Genomic DNA, 24,747 nt, shown 5'->3' with positions numbered 1-24,747 from the left:
AACATGGGAATGAGTGAGAATGAAATGCAATTCCAACTTTTTATTCATGCGTACTAAACACAAATCAATTCCCACTTTATGTGAGAATTATTATTCTCAACCATTTGACAAGTAATTAATATTTCCACTTAAGTGGGAATAAAAATAAACAAATAATTTTTGATTATACCCTCCTTAAAAGATATGAATGTATATAAATTCTCATACGAAAAATTATTTCTATGGAAATAATATCATTAGTTGCTCGTACAAATATATAAATAGATGCAAAATATTAAAATACTATTCTTTGTTCGACTTTACTCTAGTTCCATCGCGTCTGTAGTAGAAAAAAAAATCTCATCTTCGTCTTGATGCGACTCGGTTAGGTAACCATTATTTCTTTTTAAAATATGTATGTGTGGCTAATCTTTACCTAATCTTTACAATAACTTTTTATCTTTTAGCGACTCGGTTGCGTAATCTATTAGCAATTAAGTTAGTAAATATTTGATCGTTGGATGTATGATTTGAAGTTCCATTGAAGCATATGTGCCTAATCTTTTCAGTAATTTTTTTAAAGCACTCACAACAAGAAATAATGTGCTTAATTGATGAGATAAGAACTTTATATTTTGATTAGAGATTAACATGCTTTCTATTCCTTCAAACTTTCTAGGTTAACATATTTTCTACTCCTAACCAATTGTTCGAAAGTTAAAGGTGCATTTGAAATTTCATTGAAATTTTATATACAAACTAAAAGTTAACATGTTTTTCTAATCCTTCAAATTTTAGTGTTTTCTTCCGATTTCTCTCTTCATGCATGCACATGGAATTCAGTCATAAATCATGCAGCATGCATATGGAATTTAGTCTATTGTATACGTTTGTGCATAGTGATGCTAGTACTAGCATTAGCTGCTCGTACACGTAGTAGACATGTAGCATTAGAAGTTAAAAATGTGGAATTATAATTATCTATAATCAAAAATAGTTTCTATGAAAATTATTTTTTAATTAGTAAAGCAAAAGTCCAAAATTGTTGTTGAGGCGATGTATCAAAATATAACTATCAACTAAAAAATTATTTCTATAAGAAAAAAATATCATTTCTATAAAACTTATTTTTCTAAAAAATAAATTATTTAGTCATTTTTAAAATAATTTTATGTTTTTAAAATTATGTGTTTTTGTAAGGGCATTATTAGAAAACTAAATTTTATTCTCACATGTGAACAAATGATACCAAACATGAGAATGAGAATAAGATTGTCATTCTCGTTTCATTCTCTAAACGCGCCCAAACATGAGAAAGAGAATGCACATTCCATTCTCACATCTATTCCATTCCATTCCTACCTTCTTTCCATTCTCACTTGACTCCAATCCCGCGTACCAAATGAGGCGTTAATGTTTCTGAGTTTTTTTTGAAAGGGAATGAAGTAACAAATCTCACATCCCCTAACCTTTATTTTATATAATTTGGTTAACCCTCAAATTAGAGGGTAGAGGATTGAATTGTTGCGGACCATCATAATACATCAACAGCTAAGAAATGATTCACCTCCATTCCTTTCGCTAAACGCCCAAACATGATTATTACATTCTTTTTTATTTTTTTTTCTTTATAGATGTTTGTTTCAGGGGAAAAAAATTTAGTGAAAATTATAAAATTTACTTGGTAATCAAGGCAAGATGCTAATGCCTAGTTTGATACGCGGGAATCGAGTGAAGTCAAAATGGAATGGAGTATAAAATGAAATAAAATTAATGCGAGACTGAAATGGTCATTTACATTCTCATGTTTGGATACGATTAGATAATAAAGTAAGAATGAAAAATCATTTTATTTTTGGGTATGGATAATTAATAAAAAATTAAGAAATATGTGGTATTTAATTTAATTTTCATTCCCATTTAAGTGGGAATGCCCATTCCCTACCAAATCATTAGGAATGCTCATGAGCATTCTAGCTTTAAAAAATGTGCCATGTTTGGTATACATGAATGAGAATCATTCTGATCCATTCCTGCATATCAAATGAGGCCCGAGAGAATTAGGAATTTAATAATCAGATGGAATCAGTAAAGAATATGGAGAAGGCGTTGGGGGGGGCGGGGCGGGCTGACTACAGGAGATAAAACAAAAAAATGCCTCGTGTCACGTTGCTCTAAGATGAAAGATTAGAAGATGTAAAAACAAAAAAAATGCCTCGTGTCACGTTGCTCTAAGTTGGACGTCTAATCTAGTTAGATGATGTTGTCATACTAAAAGGATTGATGAAATATGATCCAACAATCAATCGACGAAGAGTATCTAGATGAAAATTATAAGCATATAACCGGTATCAAAAAATCTACTCTTATTGAAAGATATTAACTCAAGAGAAGTATTTTTTATTTACAATTATAGGAAAAATAACAGGATAAGTATCCTTGCTTTGAATAGAATCTGAAAGAGAAAGTAAAGAACGCATGTTGCTTTGTCCCATAAGAATACCGATCGAAGCTTTTGTTTATAGCATAAAGCATAGTAACTAAGCTAACAAAATTATGACGTATGGATTATTGTTCTCAATTCTCAACTACAAGATCGTACGTCAAATTCATTACTTCCCTGCCAAAAAATCAAGTAATTAAGCCTCTCACTCTACCACTAATGAATTAAAAAAGGGAGTACATGAAATTAAGATAAGGCGAGGATTACCATTAATCCAACGGAAGATTTGCATTTACTACCCTTAATTTGCTTCTTTCTTTATACCATCATAATACACGCAATTACTCACACGGACAAAATGTTGCATCCACAGATTCACTACCAACGACCATCCCCTACTTACAATACTATACCTAGCTGTTATTAAACAAACAACTGACAAAATATCTACTATTTAATTTGTGTATTTACATCTTCACGAGATCGACCTACAATTTATAACACGCAATATTAATTAAAGGGCTATCGATCTAGTCCTTGCAACACAAGAGCCTAAACCCTAGAGGCTTACTAATCTCATGGAAGGAAGTAGAGCTCTGGCCTTGCGGGTGCACGAACTTGCAGTTAGGGCAAGATGGAGTCGCCTTGCACATCATAACAAGCATGTGGCATCTCACGCACACGGCCGCTACCATCTCTTGCCGATCGGTGTCGAATGAAATCCATGAGGGCGACGGTGAAGAAGGCCTGCCAGAATTATCATCCTTACGCTTGATCAGTTGGCGATCAGTTTCATTACTAGGCTCATGCTCGGTTCGCACCTGTTGATCGACTTGGTTCGTCAAATTGAGGTTGAGCTCAAGGTCTAGGCTCGGACGTGGGCTTGACCTGGGGTCCTTGGAGGTCCTCTTGTGAGTCCTGGTGTTGTAGAAGTGTATCTGACCAGACTGCAACATGAAAATTGTAACATATATAATTAATTAATGCCTAGCTAACACCACACAGAACCAAAAAAAAAAAAAAGAAGAAGAAGGAAATATATATGTATTATTATGTACCTTGATATCAAGGCACCTTTCCCACTCTAGAGGCAAGGGAGCGTCGAGATTGAGCTCGACATCATCATCATCTTGTTCTTTTTTACATAGTTTGAGCTCCTTGGCGAGCTCCTGATCCCTCTCGCTCTCTCCTCCTCCTCCTCCTCCCCACTTTCTTTTCTTCGAAGACAACAAGGCGATCTTCTCTTGATCATCTAGGCTAGTTTTCCTTTCTCCTTGGCGAAGGGACGCTTGCAAGGACACCATGGAATTTAGTTTGATGAAGAAATTAATTAATAAAGTTTAATTTCCCCTCCCTCTCTTTTCTTCTATATGCGCGTCACTTGTGTGTGAGAGTGTACACCAACGGTGGAATTGAGGTCGTTATATAGGGTGTGTTTAAGGCCCCATTTAAGAGGGTTGAACTGCACCGGAAGGATCCAATAGAGAATGCTTCAGAAGGGTCATCGGAAAAAGGCCCACGTACCCGCTCCCTCTCGTACACCCACACCCACACCCACACCCGCTCACTCTTACCCTCGCAGCATCATTTTCCACCTCACGTGTTCATAGATTACACGGCCCCTTTTGTGCTCCACCACACGTGACAAAGCCCACACGAAAACAGGGGGGGGGGGGGGAAGGAAACAGAAGGGAGGTATAAGAAAGTACTAAATATTACCGTTCGGTTATTCCACGGCTCAAAAATTAATATGGGTAGCTAATTTGGGAAGGGAAGGGAGTTGGGCGGGGGTGCAGCGTAAGGAAGGGAGGTGACAATAAATTGATGGAGGGGGGGGGGGGGAGGTGAGTATTGAGTAATACGGTTGAGAAGGGGATTGAATGTCATCGCTCTTCCATTAACTCCAACTTCGTCCACATTTGGGTCACTAAAGAACTCAAATTTAAAGCACTCCAACACCTCTTTAGTCCCAAATTAAAAACTCACCCACACCACTTCATCATGAATTAAAGTCTCTCTCTCTCTCTCTCTCTCTCTCTCATATTCAACCCCCCCCCCCCCCACCCCCCCCAAAAAAAAAAAAAAAAAAAAACAACCCGCGTCTCTAAGCTCATAAATATTGTTGAGGTCGGTGTATTTGTTTTCATATCTGCCCGTTTTATTAAGCATTGAAATAATTATCATGCAATTGATGCGTCTTCTTTAACATTCGTACCTCTTTCAAACTCGATCTTCTTTTATACATGTATTCCATCAACAAAGCCTATAATGATTATTAGATTTGACAAATGAGTCGAAGCATTAGCTTCTAAATTATAATATATATACTTTTATTATATTATTTATTTAATTTTCAGAAATTATTTTAAAATTCAAAATTAAGAAATGACTGTTAATTATTTGAAAGTTTCCACTATTGAAAAATGACTGTTAATTATTTGAAAGTTTCCACTGTTAATTATTTATTTTTATAATATATATACTATTTTTTTTGAAAGTTTCCCGCGTATGAAACTAGGCATTAGAGCATCTCCAACAGCTTCCCCATCTTCTTGAAATACTCAATTTTGGGGAATATAGAGCTTTTTTTTTGTCCAACAGATTCCCCATCTCATTCCCCAAAATAGGGAAGGAGGAGAAAAAATAGGGAGTCTTCCCCAAATCTGCAGCATTCTTCAAAATTTTGGAGAGAGCTTTATTATTGTAATAAATGCGATTTTTCAAAATGGAGAAGCTGTTGGAGTTGGAGCAAAAATAATTTGGAGAATATGACTTTTGTTTCTCCATTTTGGAGAAAATTTTGGGGAAGCTGTTGGAGATGCTCTAAAGTGTTCGTTATTTTCAAAGAGCGTTTTGAAAATATGCGATTGTTGAGTAAACCCTTTCAACCCCATAAGAGGCCTATGTTTTCATACTTAAAACTTTACTTTTTTCTTAAACTTTTTTCTCTAAAAAAGCTGCAATCCTACAAGCTTGTTTACATAGAACCAGTGAAATTTTTTAGATTTGCTCTATAGAATTTTCATAATTTGTTCTATCTTAGGAAGCTTAGTCGCTTAATCTAAAGCAAACTTAGGTTATTAAGTGTCGAATATTTATTTAAGGAAAGTGATCTATCTTCATGCCTCAGATTTTTTTCCTCCTTAACATTATTATTACTAACAAAAAGTCTATGAGGAAATTGAGTCCTTCATATACTTCTTTAACCCAATTATCAAATGTTTGGTTTTGAATTACTTTTCCAACCTCCCATGCAGGGCCGGTCCTGAGCATTCGGGGGCCCTAGGCAAAAACTTGAACAAAAATCTTAAAGGGGCCCTCCTATATTCAAGATTTTTAAAAAAAAATAAAGTGTTGCACCTAAGTAACTTTAGGGATGCCTACATAAAAAATTATATACAAATACTAAAATACATAAGATCAACAAATATTATAATTTATAAAGTTATAAAATTACCTTAAAATTTGAATAGTTTAACTTCAAACAAATTTCAGATCAACACGCCTGAATCCTAAAAGATGCACTTTTATCTCTTCTTCCTATTCAATAGACAAAAACAAAGTTTGGACTTAAAGATTTTTTTGGGACACGATGCAATCATTTGAAGTATGGATCACTAGCTACTGATTTTCATTGTTCAGGTACCGCACTTTGATTATACAGCCTGTATGCATATTATGGTTTCTGTTTTCAATTGATTAATCACTAATCAGCAAATATACTAAGTATAGTCTGATTCATAATTTCATATATGTTATGCACAGATTCATAATATATGTTATGCACAGATTCATACTTTGTTTATACAACTAATTCATGTATGTTAATAATGTTATGCACAGATTCGTGCTGTATAGAATCAATAACAAAGCAAAAGTATTATTAGGTCATGAAGTGATGAAACAAAGATATTATGCTATTCTAAGTATAGTTTATAGAAATATTCAATTATTCAAATATACTTATATACCTTGTAACCTTGACGGAGTCGCCGGCCAGAGGAGGCGCAGATTGCAGACAGAGATAGAGTCTCCAAAGGGCAAAGACACTGGCGGCGAGGTCGCGTTTGCCTTGCTGGTAGGAGGGACGGAGGGAGTCGCCGGAGACGGCGTCGTGGAGTTTGACGACGGAGGAGCGGACTGCAGACGGTCCGGACGGAGTCGGGAAGAAGAAACGTCACTTCAGAGAGAATCAGAGAAGAAGAAGAGAGGTCGGCGATCAGACGGCCACTTCGGAAATCGGAGAGACCAAGGGTTTTTCGTTTTTGTATTTATAGCCTCTAACACTTTTGCATAAAAATCCTCTTACTTTTCCAATTTCCATATGTATATATATAAAATTACATAGGGGGCCCTGTTTTTTGGGGGCCCTAGGCGCAGGCCTCTCCCGCCTGCCCCTGGGGCCGGCCCTGCTCCCATGTTCAAATTTGCAAAACAGAACGTGGAAGGAAAAATAGAAGAGAGAAATCTAATATGATAGAATAAGGCCAAATAAGATTTTGTTAACGATCAAGTGAAAAATTAGTTGAAGAAAACTAACCCTTCTCAAATATTAGTTTTATACTTTTCTATGATGTTTTCAACTCCAAAACTACCTTCTAAGTTCAACCTATTTACAAATGTAGGTGTGGAAGGCCTATCAACCGCATAATCCCTTAAATTGTGGAAATGTAGGTGTGGAAGGCCTATCAACCGCATAATCCCTTAAATTGTGGATTAGAGAGCTAGATTTTAGGCTTTTCTATTTACAGACGCATAATCCCTTAAATTGTGGATTAGAGAGCTAGATTTTAGGCTTTTCTATTTACAGAAGATGTCATGAAGCACCGAAGCTGTTGGCTTTTATTTTTACATATGTAGAAGGTGTGTAACGGTACGCGCCCACACCTATTTGCAGTTCTCTGTTTCTAAAATAGAAAATAGAGGAGCAAATGTAAACTGACGCAAAGTTTGTACTGTGTTTATATATGTACTCTCTCATTTCCACTTAGGCTTTCGAGGGAATACGAAAGAGCTCAAATGAATACCAAGGAATGATATATATGAACTGCTCAAAAATACAATATGTAATAATTCAACCATGTTATATTTATCTCAGAAATGCAACACATTCTTTAGGTAGAATTAATATTATTTTTATAATTCGTGCTCTGTATATATATCTTAAAACATATTAACGTTGGCTATTTGAAATATGCTATATTATTAAGAAAATGCTATTTTACAGCAGGATTCTTTTACTTTTTTTTTTGTAGTTTCAGGAATTTGTGCCGTAGGTTTAGAAATATGGTCCAGATTCTTACAATCTTAATTGTAAAGAAAGCTTATAATTAGCTACATGGAATAGTACTATTGATTATCTTAATGGGCCCTCTAATTAGATATTTTTATATAATAGAAATAATAAGTCAACAACTGACATTTTTTACTTCGGGTAGGGAAAAACTTTTCTAGCCACAAGCCCATGCAATGACGTAGGTGAAGATAGAGAAGACATGTGGGACCCACAGCCCAACCAAAGATGGGAGAACTAGCATTATCCATCAAAATGACGGATCTATCATTAATTTTGCTCCTCCGTCGCTGCTCCGTTGCGGAATGCTTCGATCTCGGCGTCAGCATCCACTGCTTCAGCTCCGCATTCTTCCCATCAAATCTCACCGTAAAATCCCCTTCATATAAAAACAAAGAGAAGGATTAGAAACAGAAACAACTCAAAAATCAATAATCAAATTAATTATTACCTCTTCGAGAGGAACCCTTGTGTCTCAAGTACTCGTCCTTGTCTTCTTCACTGGATCTCGAGAGAATCTCCATCCGTATCCTTGAAGATGGACAGGATTGGGAAACCCGACCATTTCCAAAAAGGCTTTCAAATTGGCCGGGGTTTCCAACCCCGACTAATTAGACATGGTCCTAAATTAGTCGGGGTTGGTAACCCCGACTAATTTAGCTTGTACATTAGCAAATAGTCGGGGTTGCCAACTCCGACTATTAAGGAATCAGATAAAAAAAATCAACCCGCTTTGTGGCCACGTCAGTCACGCTACTGACGTGGCCACAAAGTAGGTCGATCCCAGTAAATAAAACGCGATAGGGTCAGTTTTTTTAAAAAAAAAGTGGGAATGAGTTCAAATCGAAAATTTCTTCTTTTATTCTTCTTACTATTGAACAATGAAACAGGATCATGCAACAATAGATTTGGACATCTTTTTAGTTGTTCGAACCTAAAATAGTTACTAAATCAGTTAAATCATAATCATTTAATCCACAAATCGAATCAAATAAAAACAGTCCTCATCCTCATGTAACCAATATATCATCCTAGGATCAGCTGTCTTGCGATGTAATCCCGTTTATACTTGAATGATTAGAATTTTGAAGAAAAAAAAAAGTTAAAACTAGTAATCCAGATATCAAAATTTTGATTAATTACGTACCTTATATTGTCTTTAGTAAACTGTCAGGACCTGATGAACAACCCTGTCAATTGCGCCAAAGACCTCGAAAGCTTGAAGACTGATGGCTTAGCTGGGGACTGAGTACACAAAGTGTCCTAGTACGCAAAGCCTGGGAGTATCTGCAAGCCCACTTCAGGTATTGGTCGAGGTTTCGAGAAGAGGAGTATCTCCTTCTATTTACCTTTCACCCCCGAGAAGGCGGAAAAAACCAAAGCTCAAGAAACCGCCATGGCCATCCTCAAACAAGAGAGAGCCAAAGCACAAGAAACGACCATGGCCAATCTCAAGCAAGAAAAAGCCAAAGCTCAAGAACCCACCGTGGCCAATCTCAAGCAAGAAGAAAAAAACCAACAAGAAACTGCCAGTTTCGAACGTTTCAGCCATGGCCAGCAACACAGTTTCAGCCATGGCCGGCAACAGAGCCAAGAGAATCAGCAGAGGATTGAGATCCTCAGCTCTCATCCTCAAGTTTCCGCCTAATTTCGTTCGCCAGCTCAGCAACAAGGCTCGCCGGAACTGCGGCAACATCGGAATTGCTCAGGTCGCCGCGGCCTCTTGGGCCAACTCGCCGTCTGCCGATGAGGAATCTCTCCCTTCCGCCTGTAAAGAACACACTCTCCAAACGGAGCTCATAGGCCTGGGAATTGAAAAGTTAGATCTTCAAGGGAAAGTTGTAGTGTCAGGGTTCATTGGTTCACATGTGCATTTAGTAGCTAGTGGATTGCAGATGGGGCGAGTGGAACTTCGAGATGTCAAAAGCCAAGAAGATTTTGTACAGAAAGTCAAAGAAGCTGTTAGAGATAAAACTCGAGGTGAGTGGGTATTTCTTCAAGTGCTTCAATCTTTCAATGAGGATGAGGAACTACCGGTATCAGTTAGACAAATTTGGTTTGATTTGAGAGCTACTGATGCATTCTCTGAGAAAATTGGAGTCAGGATTTTTGGTTCTCAATTTACTTGGCACATGCTGGTCTCAGGACCCTTATTGCATTTATGGTTTAATACCGTATCAAGGTTTCTGCCAAAATTACAAGGTGAAACTGCGCCTGAGATTTTTGCCCGGTTGAAGAGAGACCTGACTCCTACATTACTAAGTGGTGTTGTATACTGGCCCATGTGTGATTTTGTCACGTTCAAATTCACCCCTGTCCACTTACAGCCTCTTGTCAGCAATTCCTTTTCATTTCTCTGGTCCATTTACATCAAATACATGGCAAGCTTAGAGGAAGCTGTTACAGGGGAATTGATTTCCAAAGTTTGCCAGTATCATCATATTTTTGGTGGTGTAATCAGTTTTGAGCTAGCTAGAGGCTTGTTAGAGACCGTAAGGTTTCCTACATTTGACCTTGATACGTACCTTATATTGTCTTTAGTAAACTGTCAGGACCTGATGAACAACCCTGTCAATTGCGCCAAAGACCTCGAAAGCTTGAAGACTGATGGCTTGAGAAGCTGGGGACTGATACACAAAGTGGCCTGATACGCAAAGCCTAGGGAGCTATCTGCAAGCACTTATAATTACTGAGGTCCTATATGAAATGTCCAGCTCAACAACTGTATAACTGTTTCTGTTTTCTGTTTGTTTTCTGTTGTGGGCTGTGTGCTGTTTGTGCACGTGCGCAAACTTCAACTCAGAGGTTAGCTTGTATAAATAGGGAATTGTACAATTGAGTATGATATGAATGAAATTAGAGCTCTGTTCTTCTTCTCAACTCAACCCCTGTCTTCATTCTCTCTCAATTCTCCCAATTCTTTCTATCACCATTTCCCTTAAGTTTGTTTCAGGCTCATCATGGCCAGAATCATCCCCAAAGGAACCAATCGAGGATTCAGTCCCTCACAGAATCCTTCAAATTTTGCAAGAAACAAAGGAAGATGGCCACCTGGGTCAAAGGCAAGTGCGAAGAGTACTGATGTTGATGCTAAAGCTCAGCCACCTGTTTCTGCATCTGCACAGACATAAACTTCAGGAAGGAAATGGAAGTCACATATGAAGCAGCAAAAGGAACAAGACACTGCAGGAAAATATATAGATGGAGAACAAACTTTGAAGGACATGGATTCTTCACTGAGGTCTACTTCAAAGGCACCTAGTGTAGATCAAGCCGATTTGGATGATAGTGTCAAGCTAAGGTCTGGAAGGAAGCACCCTCTCAAGACAGAAGATATATCTCATACTCCTGATAACAAAAAGAAACAGGATGCAAGCCTTGTTGGTTCCAGTAGCACTTCCAACCCTACCCCCAATCAAGGAAGTAAACAGTTTTTGCCTAACATGGTTACAACAGATGGTGAATCAAGAGCACAATTGGGTGTTCTGAAGGAAAAGTTCAGTCTTGAGCTTAGAGGCATGCAGATCTCCAAGAAGTCCACTCCAAGCGTAAGAGCGATGCAGTCGCTTAGGGAAAAGTTACCAGCAAATAAGGTTAAAGAGGAGTTTCTAAAAGCTGTGGCAGAAAATCAGGTATTGGTCGAGGTTTCGAGAAGAGGAGTATCTCCTTCTATTTACCTTTCACCCCCGAGAAGGCGGAAAAAACCAAAGCTCAAGAAACCGCCATGGCCATCCTCAAACAAGAGAGAGCCAAAGCACAAGAAACGACCATGGCCAATCTCAAGCAAGAAAAAGCCAAAGCTCAAGAACCCACCGTGGCCAATCTCAAGCAAGAAGAAAAAAACCAACAAGAAACTGCCAGTTTCGAACGTTTCAGCCATGGCCAGCAACACAGTTTCAGCCATGGCCGGCAACAGAGCCAAGAGAATCAGCAGAGGATTGAGATCCTCAGCTCTCATCCTCAAGTTTCCGCCTAATTTCGTTCGCCAGCTCAGCAACAAGGCTCGCCGGAACTGCGGCAACATCGGAATTGCTCAGGTCGCCGCGGCCTCTTGGGCCAACTCGCCGTCTGCCGATGAGAAATCTCTCCCTTCCGCCTGTAAAGAACACACTCTCCAAACGGAGCTCATAGGCCTGGGAATTGAAAAGTTAGATCTTCAAGGGAAAGTTGTAGTGTCAGGGTTCATTGGTTCACATGTGCATTTAGTAGCTAGTGGATTGCAGATGGGGCGAGTGGAACTTCGAGATGTCAAAAGCCAAGAAGATTTTGTACAGAAAGTCAAAGAAGCTGTTAGAGATAAAACTCGAGGTGAGTGGGTATTTCTTCAAGTGCTTCAATCTTTCAATGAGGATGAGGAACTACCGGTATCAGTTAGACAAATTTGGTTTGATTTGAGAGCTACTGATGCATTCTCTGAGAAAATTGGAGTCAGGATTTTTGGTTCTCAATTTACTTGGCACATGCTGGTCTCAGGACCCTTATTGCATTTATGGTTTAATACCGTATCAAGGTTTCTGCCAAAATTACAAGGTGAAACTGCGCCTGAGATTTTTGCCCGGTTGAAGAGAGACCTGACTCCTACATTACTAAGTGGTGTTGTATACTGGCCCATGTGTGATTTTGTCACGTTCAAATTCACCCCTGTCCACTTACAGCCTCTTGTCAGCAATTCCTTTTCATTTCTCTGGTCCATTTACATCAAATACATGGCAAGCTTAGAGGAAGCTATTACAGGGGAATTGATTTCCAAAGTCAAGAGATGGCGTTGACGTTGGTCCTCTGGAAGCGGAGCTCTCCTATGTCATACCGAGACGCATCCTGTGGTTTAAGGAGTCGCCTTGAAATCTGGTGAAGGGTCATTCGGCAAGCAGAGATGTCGGGCAGGTTGATTCTTTTTGCAAATGACTTATGGAACAGGAACTCGTACGCATGGGCGGTGCTGGCATATGGAACTAGAAGACTCGGGAAACTTTCTTGGGAGAAGAAATCTTACCTAGCACAATTGCGGGGTGAGGAGGATTTTGATGACGAGGTGACATATACTCGCCTCGTATTTTGGTCCTGATCGAATTCACTATTGCGATCATCGTTTCGGTGACAGATGCTCTAATGCGGGCTGCGAGCACCAGCGCGGCCATCGGCAGGGCGAGGTGGAGGAGGCCGCTTGGCTCCCGACTGTTGGTCAGCGCAGTTTTTGTTTTCAGCGAAAGTTGTTTCGCACATTGCAGATGGATCCATTAAGATACTGATCGTATGCGTTTAGCAAGAATTACAATGAAAATAAAAAGATAAATACAACTCTCGAGAAAATAACACAGAAATTGTTTATCAAGCTCCTCGGCTTTTTGTGGACTTTGGCGCTGTGGCGCGGGAATGCTGTTAGATTGCGTGGACGCAACCGATTCCGTAGATGACGAGAGGTTGTTAAGGATAGGCTCTTGCCTAGTCGTTTTATCGATAGTAGATTTGAAAAACGAATATATCTTATCGAGTGGGTAAGATGTGGCCGGCGTTGCTTCCAAAGGATCACAGTCCTGAGCTATAGAATCTCTAGGATTCAGCGCAAATGATGCTGTCTAGAGGGTAGAAACATTGCTCTCTTTCTTTTCTTCAAAATCACGCAAAGACTCAGTATGCTTCTGCTCCAAAATGGCTCTCTGTCCTTTAATTCGTTGGCTGAGGGAGGTATTCTATTAGGGCTCTCAGTGGCACAGCAGGTGAAAGCGGAAGGGCGAAATAATGAGCTGCGCGTGTTTCTCTTTGTCGGCGCTGGGCAGTCTACAGCTAGCCGGCGGCTATTGCGGCGGCAGTGTTAAGGCTGCCGGCGGCCGAGATTAGAGCAAGTATATGGAGCAGCGTTTGATGCGTGCCTTAAAACGCGGCTCGTCCTAAGACGACTTTTTAAGCGCACCTTTTTTCGTGTTTAAGCTGGCATTGTCCACCGTCAAGCACACCCTTGCTGTTTCTGGTATGCTGGGCCAGCGTGGGCCGCTCAAGATATCATGCATATAACTGTTTCGTAACTGGGGCTGGGCAGTACACTCGCTTTAACATAGCGGCGCGCACCCGTAGATTGCAAGCGGCGCCAAGCCGCGACAGACAAGCTGTCGGGCGCTTTCAGCCGCGAACAAAGACGACAAGTACTGTCGCGCTGAGGCGCGGCGGGCACCTATAGATGCTGTCGGCGGCTTAGCCGGCGACCAGCGCATGAGGTTGGCGCGCGCCAGTGCTTGTGTTGGGCCTGATGACGGAGTAAATTGTTCTCGCATGTTGTTTTGAATGGTATTTGGATGTCTGCAAGTATTTTTTGACGCCTACAGACATTGTTTGGGACAAAAATCTATGGCTCGAACTAAGCACGAATTAGTAATAACTACATATCATTAGTATTAATTGTTACTTTAATGCACACATCTAAGTATTAACTATTTTTTTTTGAGCTAAAAAAGCAGGGTTAAAAGCCCTGCTCATAAAAAACTATTATTATTTAGAAACAAATATAAAAACAAATACAAAAGAGCATCACAAACTAGATGTAAAACCAGTGAGAATGCAGTAGGTAAGGAGCGGACATATGTCGTCACCTACCAAACTGTACCCACATCGATTCTACTTAGGTAGCTGGTGCAAAATACATAATTACAAAAGAGGATAAAGAGCAACCTGCTAGAACAACAAACAGTAGCAGTTTTCCAAAGTAATGGATGCAGAAACAGTTTTCAAAACATAGCAACCTAGTTGATAAGAGAAGCAACTACAGATTTCCAAAATAAGGGGAGGTGTCCTTATCCAGCAGCAGCTATGGAGAGTCCTGAGTTGGGGAGCTTGGTGTGAGGTTGTCCCCATCTGCCTTGACAATCCTGTTAGCAAGCTCCTGAAGTCCGATGTTAGATGCAGCCCTACGCAGTCTCCTTGCAAGCCTCTCATCTGCAGCACCTGTCCAAAATATGGTATATCTCCCAATATTAGAAGCAATGTGAAGAGGATTAGATTGACTATCCTTGAAAATAAGAACATTTCTACTGAACCAAATCCACCAGCAAAAACAGGGTAGCAGGATTCTCCAAACGGTTTTCATGTCGGAACATAGATTGGGAGATTTGTGGAACATTATCAGCTCCTCTATGGTCTCTGGCCAGCAGATTGTTGGAACAGAGGGAAGGATGATGGACCATATAGCACGAGCAAAGGAACATTTAAGGAAGATGTGTTCGTGTGTTTCTACTTCCGATTTGCAAAAAGCACATCTCGGATCGCCTGCCCAACCCTTGTGAATCAGATTTGCTTTCGTATTCAGTTTCTTATTGGAGATGATCCAGAATAGCACTTTCACCTTGGATGGAATAGGAGATTTCCAAATCAATTTTGAAAATTTGGATTTAATGCCCCCTGAGTTGACGAAGGAGTAATAGGACTTAACTGAGAAAGTCCCCGATGGTAGGAGCATCCACCAGAGTTCATCTGGTTCCGAAGTGATATTAATATTTGAAGATGTTAGAAGGGAGAGGAGGTGGTTGAGATCTGACCTTTCTGAGTGTGAAATACCTCTTCTAGTGAGAGGGTGCCATGACCAAGCATTGTTAATCATTCTTCCTTGGGATCTGATACAGCAGCTCTGTGAGAGAGCTAAAATGAAAGCTTTTGGAAATAAGCTGCATAGGGAATTTTCCGAGGACCATTTATCATGCCAGAAATTTCCAGTTCTTCCATCACCAATGTTCCATTTAACCAAGTTGAAAAAAGTTGTTTGAATGGAGGATAGGTCTTTGAAGAAACTTGAAGCCGTGCTCTTAATGGGATGAGCAAAGGGGTTAAACCCATCTTTGGAGTAGACAAAGAAAAAGACTTTGCTGATGTGAGAATTTCTATCAAAAATTTTCCATAGCCATTTAGATAAGAGAGCTTTGTTGAAATTTGCAATGTCTAGAACCCCAAGACCTCCTTCATCTTTGGATTTACAGACTTTACCCCAGTTTATAATGCATTTGATTTTGAGGGATTGTGGCTTCCATTCCAAAGAAAGTTTCTTCTAATTCTGTCTATCGCCTTGATTAACCACTGAGGCAGCTTAAAAAAAGACATGTAGTATAAGGGGAGAGTAGATAACACAGAGTTTAGGAGAGTTAACCTTCCACCTATGGAGAGAGATTTGTTTTTCCATAATGAAAGCTTCTTGGTGAATGATCCACCTATGGAGAGAGATTTGTTTTTCCATAATGAAAGCTTCTTGGTGAATGATTCAAGGAGAGGTTGCCACTCTCTTTTGGATAGAGAGCCTCTTTTGAGAGGGAGTCCCAAGTATGAGAATGGGAGAGAACCGACTGAACAACTAAGTATCTTAGCAAGCTTTTTCCCTTTGTGAGGAATTTTGCCAAGGTAAAATAGATTTGATTTTTGGTGATTAACATGAAGGCCAGATATATTAGCAAAAATGTGAAGAATAGCATTTAAGGTGGCCATATCAGAGGGGGTGGCTTTGGAGAAAATTATGGTATCATCCGCAAATTGTATCAACCTAATGGAATTTAACTGCCCTTTCAAATTTAGGTCAGATAGATCCCCCAAAGCTGCACTGCGATACAACAATTTACTAAGAACATCAGCCACCAAAAGGAAAAGTAGAGGTGATAAGGGGTCTCCTTGTTTGAGACCTCTAAAGCATCGGAAGAATTTTGTAGGGGAACCATTAACTAGAACAGCTGATTTTGAAGAGGATAGAATGTATTGGATCCAGAGGCACCATTTGGGGCCAAAGCCTCTAGCTTTGAGAAGGGACAAAAGGAAAGACCAGTTCACACAGTCGAAGGCCTTATAGAAGTCTACCTTAAAGGCACATACTTCTTTTTTCCCCGATGAACAGAAGTTAACCATTTCATGACCTAGGAGAAAAGAGTCCAGAGATGATTTCCCTGCTTGAAAGGCAGACTGAGAATTATCAATGAGATTGTGAAGGACTTTTTTAAGTCTATTAGTCAAAATTTTGGAAAAGATCTTACAAGAACTGTTGATAAGACTAATAGGACGAAAGTCTTTAGGAGAAGAAGCTCCCTCTTTTTTGGGTATAAGACAAATGTGGGAGTAATTGATGTTATTTAAACATTGGGGATGAGAATATATCCCTTGAATGAATTCAATCACATCTGCTTGAACAACTGGCCAGAATCTTTGGAAGAAAAGGATGGGGAGCCCATCGGGCCTTGGGGATTTGTCAGGATTGAGGTCAAAAACAGCCTCTGTGATCTCTTGGGGAGAGAAGGGAAGGTCAAGAGAAGATAGATCAAAGTTTTCGTTTGGGTATAGTGTACTCCAGTTGGGAGAGAGTCTGGAAGCTGGAGCTTGGCCAAAGAGATTGGAGAAAAAGGAGAAAAAAGAATCTTTGATGGCACTGTCTGATGAGATGATGGAATCATTGATAAGAAGGTGAGGAACAAATTTTTTTCTGCGGTGATATGAAGCAACCTTATGGAAAAAAGCAGAGTTATTATCTCCTTCTTTCAACCATTGAATACGAGACCTTTGTTTCCATTTTATTTCTTCTGCTTTGGCCAGGGAAAGAATTTGGTCTTTCATATCTGATCTAAGCTGAATCTCTTGAGGGGAAAGATTTCTAGACTCCTCACAGATGTTAAGGGCATGAATTTGAGATGACAGATTGGAGATGGACTGGGATAAAGAACCAAAACAGGATTTTTTTTTCCACCATTTAATTCTTTTTTTGATGAGTTTGAGTTTGAGAAGAAGAGGGACTTGGTTGTCATTTTTTAGAGTGAAAGATTTCCAACTGGATACTATGAAGTTTGGGAAGGATGGGAGAGATAGCCACATTTTTTCAAATCTAAAAGGAGGGGAGAGGAAAGAGGAGGAATTAGTGTCTAACATGATAGGGCAGTGGTCAGAGCACCCAGATGGAAAGGCGAACTGGACCATGTGAGGAAATTTGGATTCAAAGTCTATGGAGACTAAGAATCTGTCCAATCTTGCAAGCGATGGGGAGGGTCTATGATTAGACCAAGTGAATTAATCTTGCAAGCGATGGGGAGGGTCTATGATTAGACCAAGTGAATTTCCTCCCACTTAGGGGAAGATCACAGAGGTTGATAGATTCAACAAGCTTTTGAAAAACTTTGATGTCTCTAATAGAACTAGGACGACCACTTCTTTCATCTGTGCTAAGAGTCATGTTGAAATCACCGAAAACCACCCATGGGAGAGAATGGGATCCTCTAATTCTATCTAATTCCCACCAGCAGACTTCCCTCTCAGACGAGTCACATGGAGCATAGATAGTTGTGGCTACAAATCTCCAATTAGAGGGTCTGTGGGTAAGAGTAGCTGATACAAAGAATATGTCGATAGATGATGAAGAACAGGAGAAAAGATCATCGTCCCTCCCCAAAAGAACTCCACCTCTAGAATCAGTGGCGTCAAGGGAAATCCAAGATGAAATATTTCTACCCCCAAGGGATTTTAGGAGGAAGGAACTGGGAGAAGACAATTTCGACTCTTGCAATCCAACCAGATTAACTTTTGCCAAGGATAGGCACTCTCTAACCAATCTACGTTTGGATGGTTTGTTTAAACCTCTAACGTTCCAGGAGCCTAAACGCATAGAGACAGGCTAGATACAACTTGGAAGGGGAGGGATACTCAAGAAGATGGGACTACCCCAGACATCAAATTTTGGATTTCAAGCAGACCTAGCAGGTCTATCGGTTCTTGAATGCCACAATTAACAGAGATTTCCTCCAATTTCTCCAGCTCGCTGGAATGGATGGGAGGAGTGGAGACAGAGGATGAAGACTTAGATTTAGATATACTTGAGTGCTTACCCTTCTTCATCTTGGAAAGATGTTTCTTGAGAGGCAGCGTCATGTGGAGTCCACTACTAGCTTTCTTTTTGACCCTTTTGGCTTTACTTTTAGCGTTCTCAAAGCCTGGAGGGGGATCAGTGGTAGAAACATGCTCCGTCGATTCTGAAGAGCTGACCTGGATGGCTCGATCTGCTATGGGGGGGAGAATTGAATCTTCTTCTAGGTTGGGGAAGGCTGCGTTGAGTGCGGCCCATGATTCTCTGGAGATATTGATAGAGATACCATTGAAAGAGACTGTAATCAGATCTGGGGGGGGCCCTGGGCCTGCTTCGATATATAGAAGGAGTTTAATTGTTTCGGTTCTTGTTTCTTTTTCACTCGATATATAGAAGGAGTTGGATCCCGAAAATTGTGATGAGTTCGATTTATTTGTCAAATCTCATAAAAGAAAGAGGGGTCTTGGAGACTATCCACATGAGGATACCAAAGATGTTTGTGTAAGTTTTATCTGTGATTCTTCTTTCTTAACAATATTTCTCTTATGTTATGAATCTAAATTTTTGATAATATTTTTGTGAGGTTATGAATCTTAATTTGTATGCAGGAGAAGGTTATTGAAAGGGTTGAGGAGCTCAAAATTCAACTTCAAAATGCTGATCCAGCAACAAAAGCTCATCGATTGAAGCTTTCAGCTATTCTCGATGAGGTAGCAGGAAAGCATCACGGGGGTTATGAGAGAGGATATGGTGCTGGATACAAAGGAAGGACAATAGCCCACCATTTTTCTGCATCCTATAACATCGAGGGTAATGTAAACAACAATTCCGAGCTTCAAGAACAATTACATTCTGCGAATCAGAAAATCGAAGAGTTACAGAAAAGAGCCGATGAAGCAGAAAGAGAAAAGGAACGGGAAAGGGAAGAAAGAGATCGCCAAATGCAAGATTTTCAAAAAATGGCCTCTGGATTTCAAGCAATGATTGGATTAAATGGACAAGCACAATGATTGAGTACAGATATTCTAATTTTTTTATATACAACTATGCTAGACATTTTTATATAAAATGATAGGATTAAATGGTCTCTGGAAGGGTAAAAGTTACATGCATGATGCATGCACGCAAAAAATTATGCTAGACATTTGTTCTTATATGTTGAATTTGTTGGATTCCGGACCTCATACACGAATGTTCCTATCATTCACCAGTTGCTTAAACATCTTTTTAGCTGAGACATATGTTGAATTCGTTGGATTCCGGAGCTCCTTGAGTACATTTTTACTACAATTTTGCCTACAAAGGGGATAAACTATTGGATCATGATGATTCTTTACTAGTAGGTCATGTTGCTCTCTTTCTATACTCATATGTATGACTGATAGATCTCAATACTATTCCGATTCAGATGGTTTACTTAAAGTGGTTGGAAAAGAACGAAGGAGGATGCCATTCTGGAGGTATTCTTATTTGCATGCTGATTCAATATTACTCCTTCCGAGTTGCAGGATGAAGGTTGCGAGGTGATGGATGGTGAAGGGGAGAATATTTTGGATAGAATCAGTTGGGAAGAGACAAAGCATTGGGAGAGACTCGATGAAAGAAGAACTCGTCTTGATAATTAATGGGCTCACCATGATATTTATCATTCAAATTTTAATTATTCATGGTTTATTGCTTCACTGTCATAAGTCATTGAATAGGTTTTCATTTGTTAGATTTGCATTTTAGTTAAGAGTTGTAGGATGTGGAGAAGTTGTGAACCTCGTAAATGATCTAAACTCAAAGTTTTATAGTTGTTTATCAATTCATTGACAAAGTTTGTATCAAACACACGTTATTTTTTAATTGATTAAGTTAATTTCTTATTTATGATGGTAATTATTTGTTTCATTTGAATGATATCATGTATTGTAATAAATGATTAGAAATAGATGAATATCATTGCTACAGTTGAATGAGAGAATAAACAGTAATATTTTGGTGAAAATATATTTTTAATACCCTATAGCAACGGTTTTCTGTTGTTAATATACCCTAGTGGTGGTTAGGATGTTGCTGATGTGGATTTTTTTAAATAAATATTAAATATTATAGTAACGATTGCCTTTTATTGTTAATAGACTATAGCAACGGTTAGAATTTGCTGATGTGGATTTTTTTTTTATTTTATAAAAATTAATCTAATAGCAACGGTTGTTATATTTGCAACGAGTTTAGATCATTGCAATAAGCTAATTGCAACGGCCTTAATAGTAATGGATTATTTGTAACGGTTTTAACCGCTGTTAACGTATTAAAAACGGTCCGCACCGTTACTAAAAGGCCTATAAACAACAGTTGGAACCATTACTATAAGGGGCTTTTGTAGTAGTGCATGGAAAGAACAAAAATAAAAAATAAGAGAAAAAAGAAGAAGAAAATCAAACATGACAACTTCACCAGTAGATAAGGAAACATGTTGGATTGGTTCCCCCCCCCTCCCCCCCTCCCCCCTCCCCCCCCCCCCCCCTCCCCCCACCCCCTCCCCATTGACATAAAATAGAATAAATTGCCAGCAAATTCATGAAAAGAGGATTCCTCAAAAGTTGGCACTCATACAATAGACTACTCAGCTCTCTAAATTCCACCACCCGCAGAAAATAGGAAAGAAAGGTCATTGGTAGAAAGAAAACAGAAAGCAGAAAAGTTTTGAGAGAAAACAAGAGATGGAAATGAGAACCATATGGTTAACATGCTTATAGGCGACTTATGACAGCCTCGACCTCATCAGGAGAATAGAGATGATAATTTGGAGAAACCTTTGCAATATCGATATTGTTTGGGGTCACCTGATCAAAAATAACAATATTATATTCTCTTAAAATGTTGACAAATAATCTACACTCTAAGGGTGAAACTTCAATTAAAAAAATAACAATAATTGCAGCTATACCTTCTCTTCCATCACTTGCTTCAAGATAGACACTACCACATAATTGATCTACTACAACAGTTAAGACGCAACGGTTTTAACTGTTGCGTTAGAGATCTATCGTAACAGTTTTCAGTGTCTAATACAACATTTAATGAAAAACGTTGCCATAGACCTAATAATTATTCCTGGACTTAATAATTGTTCGTGGGCTTTGATCAGGAGCTTTAAGTTTGTAAAGCCCATTGTCCCCACCGCTTAAACAAAGAATATCATCTCCGATCCCAAAAACCGCCTTCAAAAAAGAGCCCTAAAATCGTCGTGGTCGTTTCCTCTCCGATCTCATCTCCAATCTCATCACTGAACTCGTCGCCATTTTCCTCTACGATCTCATCTCCAATATCGATCCTCTCCGATCTCATTGTTGTCGAGCTTGTTGTCATTCTCATCATCGAGCTACCCTCATTTCAGGTAATTTCTCCTTCCCTGTTTTCTAGGGTTTTCTCTAGAAATCGAGCTCAGATCTCGCTAACGGGAGCTTTTCTAGAGTGTGTTTTCAGCAATCAAGCCCGTAAATTTCGCCAATTTTGCAGCTGATGGCTGCATTCTCTTAAATGTCCTAGTCTTGCATTTGAAGGGAGTTAGTCAGGTATTTTGCACGTGATTACTTTGAGTTTTTATGAAATTTGATAGAAGTTTACGGTTATGCTAGTGCATAGTCCGATACAAAACTTATCCTATATATGGGATGTATGATTTTCTTAGTAACCCTCATGTCTGTAACTTGCGATCGTTTCCAGGATTAAGAAATTTGTTCAGGATTAAGAAGTTTCATCAATTTGTTCAGTTATATGGGATGTATGATTTTCTTAGTAACCTTCCTATATATGTGATGCCCATCTTTTGTTCAGTTACATAGCATTTTTTTGTTTAGTTACAGTCCATCTTTTATTCAGTTACATAGCATTTTTTATACTATTATTTCCTTATAATGACTTGCCAATTTCAAGTGCATAACATTCATCTTTTGTTCCTTGTGCATATTGCATGTGACCTTTTCCCCCGAGATAGATAGGATTTGTATATCTTTTTAGTCCAGTTACAGTCCAAGTTAATTATGGGGTAACCTACTTTCATTTATAATCTTTTTTAATATTAAACTAGCATATGATCCGCTTACAAATACAAATCATGGCATGACAACCGCACGAATGTTGATTGAATATATTACTATTAATGGTAACAAGAGGATTGATTTTTTATTTTATAAATCATAATATTTATATGTAGTTATTAATAGTGTTAATCATTTTTTTCTTTTTCCAGAATATATAATAAATGGCGGAAAATAGAGATTGGATGTATAATGCTCCTAGAGTGAGTGTGGAGTTCATTAATAATGTCAATGACTTTCTTGAGAGAGCATTTGCTAATGGAGCAGTAGGGGATGAAATATGTTGCCCTTGTCGCATTTGCTGTAATCGCTTTTGGTATAGTCGTGATGTTGTTTATGATCACCTTATTGTCTAAGGATTTGTAGAGAATTATTATGATTGGTTCTTTCACGGAGAGGGTGTGTCATCAAGGATGGATGTTGATGATAATAATGAAGAAGTTGATGATGTTGCTGATGATGCTCAAGACAACCTGGATGGGTTATTACATGATGTATTTAGAGATGTAGCAGAAGAGTCTCCAGTGAACCAAGAAGATGACCTAAGTGACCATGAAGAAAGGTTAACTAAGGAGGCAAAGAAATTTTATAAGTTAGTTGATGAAGGTAAGCAACAGTTGTTTCCAGGATGTAAAACTTTTTCTAAACTCTCTTTTATCATCCGGTTGTATCTTCACAAGTATTTTCGGAGAAAGTTGCCTTCATTGTAGAACTCATTATAATCTGGATTGCTTACAAAGAATTTAGAATATTCAATAAAAAGAATACAAAAAAAATAAAAGATTACAACTTTTCAAAAATAACGCAAGATCTATTCGTCGTTTTCTTGCTTGTGTGAGTCTTTAGCCGGTGACGGGGATATCGATATCCGTGGACTACCTGACAATCAGATCAGATCCAGAACTCCGTCGATTCGCGAAGGAATCTAGAAGCAGAAGCGCTTATCTCGACAACGGCGAGATAATTGCTCTTCTTAGAATTATCACAACGGGATAACCCTAAGGATCGGATGCGGGCGGTGCAGATCTGAAGAAATTTTCTCTCCTATGTTGAAGAACTCGATCAATCTTCAATCCGGCAGGGCTTCGCCAATTCTCTAAAAATCCAGATCTGAAAAATGAGGGCCTGAGGCCTGTATTTATAGGATCTGGGTGGTTAAAACAACATAACAACCTATTTTTAGGCCTGGAAACACCCCAGGGTATCTCAGCGAGGCTGAGACACCCAAGACACCTTGAGGTGTCTCGTTTTGGCTGAGACACCTCGGGGTGTCTCAATTCAGGCTGAGACGCTATTTTTGCATATTCGTCCGTTTCTGCCGTAACTTCTTCATCCGAACTCAGATTTGAGCGATTCAAAGTGCGTTGGAAAGGCGAAGAGGAGTTCTATAAGTTCCAATGATTATATCATCAGTTGAACAAATGAGACACGAAGGGTATTTCGCTGTTTTGTGAACGATACGAGGTTCCCGATCAGTTCGTGTCTTTGTTATTCTGAAATTCCGTTAGTTCACGTAGTTCGTCAATTTACTTCAAGCGTTCACCAATATCAATCAAACTTCTGTGAATCGGATAGTGACGTTCATCGTCGTTTCTTATCACTGAGCTGTTCGTGGAGACCTATAGGCAATTTTCGATGCCTACAGATACCCCCTCCTGTAACAACCGTAATTTTTGATACATGCTTAAATAAATTTTCTAGTATTTAAAATATTAAATTTTATTTTGTTAACATTTTCCTAATTTCTAGAAATTTTTTGAGTTTCAAAATAAATAAATAAAATATATAGTCTTGTATTTATTATTTTTGCTAAATATTAATTTATGATTTAGTGAATTTTTTCATAATCATTTGGTCACTTATATCATCTTTATTATTATTATTAATGTGATTCTGAGCATAGATTAGCATATAAATATAAATATATTTGGTTATTAATATTAATATTATTTATTAATATAATATTTATTCAGAATATTATATAAAAATTTTGAATTTTTTCTCTCTTATTTTTCTCATTTGAATTTGAATTCCTTCCAATTTTTCCCCAATCAATTCAAATCATTCCCCATAATACACCTTCCTTTTTTATTCCCATATTTCTCTCACATTCCTTTTTCTCTCCCCTTCCATAAAA

At 38.7% G+C, this 24,747-nt stretch overlaps 2 protein-coding genes and 1 pseudogene across 2 annotated transcripts; all 3 read right to left on the bottom strand.

Moving 5' to 3' along the window:
• Positions 2,941-3,829, bottom strand: LOC109832246. The gene is made up of 2 exons (XM_020399673.1): positions 3,481-3,829; positions 2,941-3,369 (listed from the first exon to the last, which is right to left on the bottom strand). Exons 1-2 carry the CDS (start codon positions 3,724-3,726, stop codon positions 2,953-2,955), a joined length of 663 nt encoding a protein of 220 aa, XP_020255262.1. The 5' UTR covers positions 3,727-3,829; the 3' UTR covers positions 2,941-2,952.
• Positions 14,515-18,587, bottom strand: LOC109835017. Its single transcript, XM_020403017.1, has 4 exons — positions 18,413-18,587; positions 17,839-18,314; positions 15,844-17,378; positions 14,515-15,580 (listed from the first exon to the last, which is right to left on the bottom strand). The coding sequence occupies exons 1-4, from the start codon at positions 18,585-18,587 to the stop codon at positions 14,515-14,517; spliced, it is 3,252 nt and encodes a 1,083-aa protein (XP_020258606.1).
• The window catches only part of LOC109835016, an 88,519-nt pseudogene continuing 85,032 nt past the window's right edge, over positions 21,261-24,747 (bottom strand).

The sequence above is a fragment of the Asparagus officinalis genome, chromosome 3, assembly GCF_001876935.1.
Source record: "Asparagus officinalis chromosome 3, Aspof.V1, whole genome shotgun sequence".
In the NCBI taxonomy this organism is placed as follows: Eukaryota; Viridiplantae; Streptophyta; class Magnoliopsida; order Asparagales; family Asparagaceae; genus Asparagus; species Asparagus officinalis.
The sequence above is the reverse complement of the archived record's forward strand: the minus strand, read 5'-3'. Positions and strand labels throughout refer to the sequence as shown.

What these genes read in the sequence shown, in the direction of transcription:
- LOC109832246 (XM_020399673.1), bottom strand. Translation starts at nt 3,726, where the DNA reads ATGGTGTCCTTGCAAGCGTCCCTTCGCCAAGGAGAAAGGAAAACTAGC. An exon ending in AAAGGTGCCTTGATATCAAG is followed by an intron (nt 3,370 to 3,480) that starts GTACATAATAAT and finishes TTCATGTTGCAG; the next exon opens with TCTGGTCAGATACACTTCTA.
- LOC109835017 (XM_020403017.1), bottom strand. Translation starts at nt 18,587, where the DNA reads ATGACGCTGCCTCTCAAGAAACATCTTTCCAAGATGAAGAAGGGTAAG. An exon ending in AGAACCGATAGACCTGCTAG is followed by an intron (nt 18,315 to 18,412) that starts GTCTGCTTGAAA and finishes CTATGCGTTTAG; the next exon opens with GCTCCTGGAACGTTAGAGGT. An exon ending in TCTCTCTCCATAGGTGGAAG is followed by an intron (nt 15,581 to 15,843) that starts GTTAACTCTCCT and finishes AATTTTTGATAG; the next exon opens with AAATTCTCACATCAGCAAAG.